Source organism: Durio zibethinus, chromosome 20, assembly GCF_047325235.1.
Source record: "Durio zibethinus cultivar Kanyao isolate XHJ-2024 chromosome 20, ASM4732523v1, whole genome shotgun sequence".
Lineage (NCBI taxonomy): Eukaryota > Viridiplantae > Streptophyta > Magnoliopsida > Malvales > Malvaceae > Durio > Durio zibethinus.
Window position 1 is genome coordinate 2,973,162 of NC_143181.1, and position 10,353 is coordinate 2,983,514.

At 32.8% G+C, this 10,353-nt stretch overlaps 3 protein-coding genes across 9 annotated transcripts; all 3 read left to right on the forward strand.

Moving 5' to 3' along the window:
* Window positions 1-1,913: 1,913 nt before the first annotated feature.
* LOC111315460 (uncharacterized) lies at window positions 1,914-4,253 on the forward strand. Of its 3 annotated transcripts, none has more exons than XM_022917178.2 (5): window positions 1,914-2,288; window positions 2,874-2,906; window positions 3,042-3,099; window positions 3,591-3,715; window positions 3,849-4,253. In XM_022917178.2, the coding sequence occupies exons 1-5, from the start codon at window positions 1,968-1,970 to the stop codon at window positions 3,930-3,932; spliced, it is 621 nt and encodes a 206-aa protein (XP_022772913.2). In that variant the 5' UTR covers window positions 1,914-1,967; the 3' UTR covers window positions 3,933-4,253. The 3 variants fall into 3 exon arrangements, with proteins under 3 accessions (XP_022772913.2, XP_022772910.2, XP_022772909.2); XM_022917175.2 differs by having other exon boundaries at window positions 1,916-2,288; window positions 2,874-3,099; window positions 3,849-3,958; window positions 4,059-4,253; XM_022917174.2 differs by having other exon boundaries at window positions 1,917-2,288; window positions 2,874-3,099.
* Window positions 4,254-4,798: 545 nt separating this feature from the next.
* On the forward strand, window positions 4,799-6,819 carry LOC111314884 (uncharacterized). 4 transcript variants are annotated; one of them, XM_089749371.1, is made up of 3 exons: window positions 4,799-5,405; window positions 5,555-5,702; window positions 5,982-6,325. In XM_089749371.1, the coding sequence occupies exons 2-3, from the start codon at window positions 5,621-5,623 to the stop codon at window positions 6,155-6,157; spliced, it is 258 nt and encodes an 85-aa protein (XP_089605497.1). In that variant the 5' UTR covers window positions 4,799-5,405; window positions 5,555-5,620; the 3' UTR covers window positions 6,158-6,325. The 4 variants fall into 4 exon arrangements, with proteins under 4 accessions (XP_089605497.1, XP_089605496.1, XP_089605494.1 ...); XM_089749370.1 differs by having other exon boundaries at window positions 4,800-5,413; window positions 5,559-5,702; XM_089749368.1 differs by having other exon boundaries at window positions 4,801-5,413; window positions 5,515-5,702.
* A 130-nt stretch (window positions 6,820-6,949) lies between these two features.
* On the forward strand, window positions 6,950-10,107 carry LOC111314885 (uncharacterized). Of its 2 annotated transcripts, none has more exons than XM_089749367.1 (3): window positions 6,950-8,804; window positions 9,457-9,620; window positions 9,701-10,107. In XM_089749367.1, the coding sequence occupies exons 2-3, from the start codon at window positions 9,522-9,524 to the stop codon at window positions 9,887-9,889; spliced, it is 288 nt and encodes a 95-aa protein (XP_089605493.1). In that variant the 5' UTR covers window positions 6,950-8,804; window positions 9,457-9,521; the 3' UTR covers window positions 9,890-10,107. The 2 variants fall into 2 exon arrangements, with proteins under 2 accessions (XP_089605493.1, XP_022772234.2); XM_022916499.2 differs by having other exon boundaries at window positions 9,559-9,620.
* The last annotated feature ends 246 nt before the right edge of the window (window positions 10,108-10,353 follow it).

Sequence of the window (10,353 nt, forward strand, 5' to 3'; positions counted from 1 at the left end):
AATACTAAATTTACAATTATTCTTATCCTTTTATATTATGAAATTATAGCATAATTTACATTAAATAATTTCAAATTTTCAATTATTCTCACCTTTTTATGTTACCACATTTTTTTTTGTTTAGAATTATTTTTTATATTGTTAATTCATATTTACATTACAATAAAATTTTTTATTCTTATTCTTACCTTTTATTATATTTAGAATTATCACAAAATTTTCTTAAGGTATTACGATATTTCTAATATATCTTACATCAAATGATACTAATTTTATAACTATTCTCACTTTTTACGTTAACACTTATTTTTTTACTTAATTATAATACTAATTTTTTTGTGTTACCAATTTATTACATTTCAATTTTATCTTTTTATGTTTCTTGTTATTTTTTATTATGCTTAGAATTATTATAATTTTTTTCTTAAGGTATAATAATACTTCTAACTATTTTACATTAAATAATACTAATTTTACGATTATTCTCACCGTTTTACATTAACTCTTAACTTTTTTTAAAAAAATATTTTTTATTTATAATAATAGTTCTTTTAAATTACCAACTTAATTATTTATATTCTAATAATAAATTTTTACGCTTATTACTACCTTTCATTACGTTTAGAAGTATTAAGACTTTTTTTTTAAAGGTATTATGACTCTTCTAACTATTTTACTTCAAATAATACCAAGTTTATGATTATTCTCACATTTTTTTATACTAACACTTTTTTTTTATTTAGAATTATTAATTATTTGAAATAATAATTCCTTTACGTCGCCAAAAATATTATTTATGTTACAATAAATAATATTTTTTTATACTTATTCTTATTTTTTATTAGGTTTAAATTTATCACAATTTTTTGTTAGGATGTCACAATAATTCTAATCTAATCTATGCCAAGCAACACCAATTGTACAATTATATTTATCTTTTTACGTTGCGACACTTTTAGCACATTTTACACTAAATTATTACAATTTTATAATTGCTTTCACTTTTTTACGTTAATATTTTTTTATTTAGAATCATTTTTATTTATAACAATAAATTTTATGTTATTAATTTAATTATTTACGTTATAATAATATCTTTTTACTCTAGTTATTACATTTTATTATGTTTAGAATTTTAATAACTTTTTCTTAAAAAATGTTAAAACACTTCTAATCATTTTATGTGAAAAATATCGATTTTACGATTATTCTTATATTTTTACGATAACACCTATTTTTTGGTGTAAGATTATTTTTTATTTATAATACAAATTTTTTTATATTATCAATTTAATTATTTACATTTTATTTTATTTTTTTTACATTTTTTACTTTTCATTACATTTAGATTTAACACAATGTTTTATTAAAGTGTAATGGTACTTGTAACCATTTTACACCAAATAATACTAATTTTATGATTATTTTCACTTTTTTACATTAACTATTATTTTTTATTTAAAATTATTTTTTATTTGTAATAATATTTTTTACATTATTTTTGTAACAATAATATTTTTTTATGTATGTTGTTACTTTTCATTACGTTTATCATTATTACAACTCTTTGTTAAGTTGTTACGATACTTCTAACTCATTTTTTGTTAAATGATATCAATTTTACGATTATTATCAAATTTTTATATTAACACTTATTTATTGATTTAAAAATTATTTTTTGAGTTTAAGGTAATAACTCTTTTTCGTTGTTAACTTAATTATTTATATTATAATAATATCTTTTCACGTTTATTTTTATTTTCGTTACATTTAAAATTATTATAATTTTTTTTATTTAAGATGTTACATATTTCTACCACATTTTAGTCGAATAATATCAATTTTTAGGTAAATTGTTGACCTGGTCATTAATGGATTAAAGCCCACTATATATGTTGATGGGCCATTATCTCTAAATTACAACACCAGACTTGGTTGTTCTTTCGGTTGAAGCGCACCTTACCGAAATGGTTAGCAGCGGCAACACTTTAAAAGGCTTGAGCAAACTCTGCCTTCGACTCTCCTCCGATAGCCATTTGCTCCTCCATGGCAAAAGCTTCACGGATGCTTCTCTTACGAACCTAAGGTGGAGATTTTACTCTTTGTCTTTCCCTCATAAACTCCCAAGTTTCAAAGGATCTCCTCCTTCGCGTTCATTTTCAAGCTCGTCATCGTCGTCAGAGGTTGGGTTTTTGGGATGGTATTTAGGGAAGCTCGGATCTAATCCGCTTATTACAAAAGCGATCACAACTTCGATTATCTTTGCTGCTGCTGATTTTACTTCCCAGGTAAATCCCTAGATTCTCGTTTTTCCTCAAACCAAATTTAATGTTCCAAAAGTTTCAAATTTGCGAATAAAGTCTGAAATTTTGACATAATTTCAGGATAATGTAAGAGTTTCCTTCAACATTTCATATTTGCGAATTGTTTATAACTAAAGTGTGATATCAAAGAAAGGAGATCACTCTGTTATACACCCATGATGGCTCCAATTCTCTTGTATACTTAGAGGATTGTGGAGCTGCAAATTACCCAATTTATTAGTTTTACAATGTTTTGTTGGTATTTGATTCTGACTAAACTCTGAAACTATTCGGTTGCTCTAGATGGAGATACAATTCAGCCTTAAGGAAGAGATGTCAGAGTCTGTTGAACTCCTGTTAGGTGTTTGCATGATGTTTGCATTTACAATTGTTATGCATAGGGGGGAAGAATGGCTGTGCAACAATACAATTATTATAGTTTGTTGAATTATGATTTTCTGTGACTTTTTTTCTTAAAGATTTGCATTTCTATAATGCTGCTGTTTTGATCTGGTGATTCACCATAATTTCATTTCCTTCTCACATGTTTATAAATGACATCTTTGTTAGATGATCACATCAGCATCTTCTGGATATGACTTGGTAAGGACATTAAGGATGGCTGGATATGGGTCGCTTCTCTTGGGGCCATCACAGCATCTTTGGTTTAACTTACTGTCTAAAGCTTTACCTAAAAGGGATATGCTGACAACCTTCAAGAAAATGTTTATGGGGCAGGCTATCTTTGGACCTGTGAGCACGACTGTTTTCTTCTCCTACAATGCGGCTCTACAAGGTAAGAGATTTTTTTTTCTTTCTTTGAAAGGAAAAAGAGCTACTTTTTATCAGTACAATGTTGGGACTTTCGGTTAAACTATATTCCCAAATCTCAACCCGCTTGGGTGGGACCTATTATAGTCCTTGTGGAATTCAGCAGGCCATATAGTAGATATCTAACCATCATTATTTCATGGACTCTTTTCAGCTGAACTCCTGAGACCTTTTCTTGGATGAAATGGTTGCCTGGCTTTAAAACCCTTTGTTTTATTGTCTTTGTAATGGGACCTTGTTCTTGTTTTGGTCTTTTGTTGGCTAACTCCAGCAGTTGAATCAATCCTCTGAAAATGGAGCACGATAGCTTAGTTCTTCTACTGCTAGGGTTTTCAAAGATGAAAGCCTGGTCCCCTATCTTGTACTTATTGTATATAACTTTCAGGTTGTGTTTTGTGGTGTTCTGTTTACAGTAAAGCATTAATCTCTGACTTCTTATTGTGGTGCCAAACTCAGGTGAAAGTGGTGAAGAGATTGTGGCTAGATTGAAGCGTGACCTCCTCCCGACATTGATAAATGGTGCTATGTTCTGGCCAATCTGTGATTTTGTTACATACAAGTTCGTACCTGTCCATCTCCAGGTAATTTTGTGTTGCTTCCATTTTTTGTTTTATGACTCAGTTAATGAAATCCTTGTTTGAGCAGTGGAGAATGTTATTGCGCTGTTACAACTTTCCCGCTATAACTAATACCTTGCTAATATTTTTTTGACAGCCTTTAATGAACAGTTCATGTGCTTACATGTGGACAATTTATTTGACATACATGGCAAGCTTAAAAAAAGCGAGCATTGACTAATGAGGCTTTTGAGTTTGAATCTTGAGGTATTTATTCTCAGAGTTGTTCAAGTTAACTGCATTAACACGTAATTGAGATACACTAGTGAAAAGCAACCTTTAGGATTGAATATTTGCTATAATGCAGGTAACCATGCCTCAAGTTGTTTAGAGTTAGATTTTTTAAGTCAGCTTTGTAGCTGTTTTAAGCATTCTGATACGTGATTCTTGGTATTCTTTTATTGAGCTATTTCACGATGATTTTTTTTTAATTACTTATTATTGTATTCTATTACAAAGGAACTTATCATTTGGTAATTTGATTTCTGATATTGCCTCTTCATATACTGAGTCTAAAATCTAAATAGATGGAACATGGATATGATTTAGGTTGATTGCCTCCGTCGGTTGGTTAGTCCAATGGTACCTGGCTTTTTTCGTCTGTATGTGACTAGTTTTGATGGGTTGGAGGAACGGATTGTAAACGTTGAATCGTAATTGACGAAGTAAACAGGACTCAATAAACCAACGAAACTATGGTAAACATAAAGAAAATGATAGTATGAATGGCATTTGGAGAGAAAAATTCTAACAATTCGAATATTTACATAATATTAAACGTTGACGATTTGTATATTCATTTTATATTTTATATAAAAATTACATATTATAATTTGTATCCAAGTAAAAATATGAAAAATATTTCTTATTTTTTTAAAACATATTTCTTAAAATTTTAAATTAATGTTATTTTTTATATTTTTGTACTATTTTGATATTGCTTTTTTAAAATTATAATTATAATAAAATATTATATTTATATTAATTAAAAAATTAATTATTACATTATAATTAAATTATAATAATTAAATAATCAATTAATAAATTAAAACATAATTAAATAATCAAAACAATTAAATTTATGCGTAATAGAACTTGAGACATTCTGAGATTTGCTCTTTGATACTGAACCAAAGCCTCATCCTTTGATCACATACAACCGCTAACGTGGCCTCGCCTACTAAATCCTCTACTTTCTTTTCCTCTTTTTTGAATCTTGCGGTCAATGTCACGCGACATTTGTTTGGCCTCAACCAGACTCCACAAAATTCAACCACACGCCACGGCAAATCCTTGGAGGGTCCAATAACATAACGCGCTCACGTGGCTGTACGATACGATAAACAAGTAACCAATTGCAAACCTCCACGTCGGATAGAAAAGCACCACCGGGTCTGGTAGTTACCAGATTTGCCGTCGCGATCGAAAGCGACAGAGTCATTTAGTCCAAACACGTGTCCTAACGGCTGAAACGACAAGTGGCACCCTTACGACGACATGCTGTCGTCATCCGCATACGCCATCTGTTTTTATTTTTGGTTCAAAAAAGCCATTAAAATGCAGAACACGAAGAGCTGTGCATTGCCAGAGCAGAGAGGAAACAAAAAGGAAAAAAAAAATACAGCGAACGAAAGAGAAAGAGAGAGAGAGAGAGAGAGAGAGGTAAAGCAAAGCTTTTAAACATCTAGTTTCTTACTTCGATTTAATATTTCTTGGATTATTAATTTTTCTTTGATTTTTCTTTTTGGTGAATTTGGTTGCAGGAAATTTAAAATCTCATTTTTTTTTTCTTTTTCCTTTCTCAGAGGATTTCTCTCTCTCTCTCTCCTCTCAGCTGGAGGAGACGAAGAAATTTCAGTTGGTAGAAGAATGCAAGTCTTTGATAGGATGACGATTCCAATGCGTAGAGTTTGGGCCGGTGTGGCCACGCGCTTCGGGGTTCGTAAAAGCGGTAAGTCTCATTTCTCGGCAACCGTCTGATTCATTTGCCGCCGATTTGATTATTTTAATTTCCGTTTGAGATCAAGAAAGCATTTTTCTTTTCTTTTCTTTTATCTTTTTCTTAGAAGTTTTGTAAGTGTTTTTTTTTTTTTTGTCAATTGAAATGTTTATGAACCATACCATCATTTTGGCTAAGATTTTTTATTAAACAAAATATTTATTTTTGTGGCATGCGTGTTTTTCTTCAATAGGATGATTATTGGATAATTGAATTTTTAAGAATAATTAGGGAATGTTATGTTCTTCACTTGGGAGCAAATATTGAAACTGTCCGTGGCAATCTCAAATTACGGCTTTACCATGAAAAGTAAAGATTCCCATGTGTTTTTACGTTTTACGAGACGATCAGCTACATTTGAAGAAGGGGATAAGAAATCATGTAGAGGGCATGGTGGATATAAGTAATTAAAGGCTAACATCGATACTCTGTTGAGAACCATTTTAAACGACATGGAATTCGGATTTTTCCATAGTTATTTAGGAATGTTGCAACGAAATTGGATTGTCTGAAACTACAGAGAATTCCTTCGGTATGAGTTCACCCGGTTACTTAGCCATTGTGTTTCTGGGATTGAACAGGGCTATCGAAGCTGCGAAAGGATGTGAGATGTTGTGAGTATGAGGATGTGCATGTGATGTGGGAGATGCTGAGGAAAACTGAAACAGAATTTGGTCGATCCCCGAAAAGATGCAAGAAGAGACCATTGACGAATTGCTTTGAATGGGCTCCTTTTCTTGGTCGCAGCTTCTGAACATGTGATTTTCACTCAGGGTTTCAGTTTTCATCCTATCTTCCGGGTTAGAAACGTTTGAAGTTGATATCGGTCCAACCACAATAAAAAAGAGAGAAAGGATGGATTGGCTTATGAGATTTGCCCCTCTTCCTTTTTATGTCAACTATCTGTAGATATTAGCTGCCTGCCAAGTGAATGTGCTCCATTACTTCCTATCTTCACGCTCTATCTTGTACTATGTGGTATATGTGTTTTTTGTTGTCTTAAAAAACATGCTGCCATGTTTATGCTATTATATATATATGGTATGAGGTAGCTGCTCTACCTTATCTATGAACTTTTGAATGATCCCTTCACAATTTTTGGGTGTGCTCTTTCTCTTTTTTGGCCATTATTTGGGCATCTTTACATAACAATATGCAAAAAACATGGTGTTGAAATCTAAAATTTTGATAGGTAGTGTGAAAGGCTTAGACATTTGGTTCATTTTGAATCTTTCTGGAATGCTTCAGCTAATAATTGATCAAAAGGAAATAGTATGATTTTTCCATTGATAGGAAGGTGATCATCCTTGCAGCTAATGTCATTTGAGGGTGGTTTCTGTGATGTGCTAGGTCTCCTCCCTCCTTGAGGTTTCCGTTTCTGTTTTTGAAATTAAATTGATCGGTAAAGGTCTAAATCAATTTGATTTTGATCGTTGCTGGTGCATTTTGTCATGGTTTGTATAATTCATTCTTCATTTGATCAAGACATTACGCAAGCATTTATTCTGACCATCAAAATTGCATTGATTGGGTTAGATTTAGTTATGATCTGAAAGCTAAAGGTCTCCAAACCATAAACGTTGTGATGTCAAATGCTGTTGATTTCAGCTCCAAATCAAATACTATACTCAAAATTCAAGCACAACACCATTCAAAAGTAAAATGCCATTTATGGGTTTAAGCCCATGTTTTCTGCCCATTGGATGCTATTAGGAAAGCTGCTTCTCCTCCTCCTGGGTCCTCCGTGGGTCTAATTTTTGTATGGGCATTTCCTCCCAAATCCTAAACCAAGCCCAACTTTTCCTTTCGGAGCTTATCACAAATGAAATTCTGAATCCAATTTTGGTGTTAATTCAATAATTGCTAGGCTGTTAGTTGGTGGCATCCAAATTGAGCGTTCTTGGCTGCTGATTGATGTTCCTGCGAAAAAGTCAAGTAACCAAAGCAGGCAGCCTAACGCTATGACCAGTTTGAAGAGATTAGAATCCTTGGTTATAACAACTTACAACAACATCCGTCGAATAATAACTCCTTGTTTAATTATATCAAAGAAGCCAAGCCGCCAAGAACATCACTTTTCATGTTCACCGCATCCAGTTTTCCACAACATCCACGATTGATATTAAGGGTCGTTGTAAAATGGGCCGACACTATTCTTATGACTCTGAGTCCTGAGGTTGGTTAAATGCGAAGCGAGCGCTCTAGCATGTCAGGAACAGTCCCTCGATCAGCCTTTTGGCATGGTCGGTCTTTTTTTGTTAATTTTGTCTAGGAACTTGAATCCTACAAAGTGACAAAATGGTCAGTCTCTGTCTGAGAGAAGGCAAGCAAGCGGTGCACAAAAAGTAAAAACGAAGTGCATGGCAGTTGGCACAAAACAAAATGCTAAAGCGTTCCATAGTCATAAACATGGCCAAACGGCTCGCATTCCATCACACATCTTTTATTTTTCTTGCTGCATTAAAGTCTCTTCTTTCATTCCTTATACTGTGACGGTGTTCGCTCCCCTTGCAAAAGCAATGGCAATTACTCCCTTCTCTGCATCCCTACTACAGCCATGAGAGATCAGACAATGAAATTCACATGCTTTCTTTTATTATTCACTTACTTACCATTAAAGTTTTACAATATTTTTATTTATTTATTTATTTTTATATATCAACGAGTTCAAAGGCATGGGCCGTTCTTAGGCACTAGGATAGTACTCACCCCTACTTCATCTCCTTATCTCCACGGATTTTCCGGTAGTCTTTGAAGTTTTTCAAATCTGGGTGACGAAAGCTGGGATTCCAAGTTTTTTTCTTTTTGTTTTTTAAAATATATTTTGATCGGAAGAAAAATGTTAATGGGCTGAGTTGCTGCATATAAGGAGTTTTTGAGAGGTTTTCTGAGGGTGTAATTGTAAAGGACAAATACACTTACTTGTTTTGAAGGGGAAATCGTCATCTGCCAATAACATTGACATTATGAAGGTTCCTGGGATTTGGGTTTTCTTCTTTGTGGTCGGAACAGCTTTGTTTGTCTTTACCCTCTCCAGCAGCTCCTCCATTCATGGTAAATATTTTTAACTTGTCATTTTCTTTCACTTCGACTAATTGGTCTAGATAGAATTCGTGAGAGTAAATTGGGGGATGTGTTATTGCCAAATGCATGGTTTCTTAACCTGATGTTATACTATATTGCATGAAACCTGAAATGCCAGTTAACCTTATCTTGTTATATTGTTGTATGTCGATAGTTTTGTTCAACTGTCTCAAATTCTTTATTCTCCAGCAGTCTTTAACTCCCACTTTTTTATGATAGTGTTTAGTTGTTTCAGTTAATATGCCTAGAGAAATTTTTTATGATAGTGTATGTCAATTTTTATGATAGTGTTTAGTTGTTTCAGTTAATATGCCTAGAGAAATTTTGCTTTCTGTCTCATTCTTTGTTGGTTGTTGCCTTGTTGGTTATAGGGGAGGGTTTAAAGCAATTATTTGTGGTCTATTTTTATTATATTTGTAACTATTTGATCAACTTTTAAGCTTTGATTGGTCCATTTTAGATCATGCCAGTAATTGTATAGCTTAGGTTGCAACTTGCATGTCAAGGCAATTCATGATATCTACTACCAATTCTTCTTCACTCACTGACTGATCAGAAATGTCCTCTTCTTTTGCCTAGATGAACTGATGAAGATCAAATATTTTTGCTAAATTTAATGCAGTGCGTTGATAAATCTAGTAAAACAACAGCAACCAGATATATATCATTGTAGGAATCAACAAATATATGTTAATAGCAGCTGACTTCTTAAATGTCATTCCAGGTATGGAGTTTTCCCAACATGGTGATGGTACGAGTCTAACAGGAACAAGTAGGAAGCTGAGGGTAAATCCACTATATGGCCAAAATCAACTTAGAACTTTTTCTTTGTGGATTTTGAGACATTTTCTCTTCTGAAATTGCAGGGGAATGGCTACAATCCAAGCAATGAAAAGAAGGGCAATGTGGATCTAGAAGATTATCATCCTATCGATCCAGTTCCAAGCTCAAGGGGCTCTATAAATCCTGGTCCTATCGAGCATGGTAGTCCTCTTATCCCATACATACCAAAACCTTCACCTCCGGGTCATCCCAAGATTGGTGGTTCCACTTAGCCATCGGAAAGTCATTTCTATGATCTAAAGAATGTGGCATGTGATCTGTATCATCTGATATTTTAACCAGCTTGTTTTCTGTACCATGTCCAGAAAATAACTTCAAGTTGCCTATGTAAGCGGCATATGATTGTGTATGAATGTGTTTGTCATTGACCTTGTATCATGAACGTCACTTCCATTTTTCAAGAAATAACTAGCTTATATACTTATGCTTTCTAAGTTTTCTTTTTGTCTAATCTCCTTTTCCAGGGGCATAATTAGCATATCTGTTTGCACAACATGATAATATTGTTATCCAACCAAAACAGGAAACAGTAAAAAGAGTGTAACAGCCGCTGACTGATCCCCCAACTTGCACCCAAAAAAAAAAAAATTGATTAATAGGTTTCTACTTTGGTGCTTGGTCAAATAAAACTTGATGAATAATTTTATAAATCTTTCAAAATTTTGAATAAAACAAT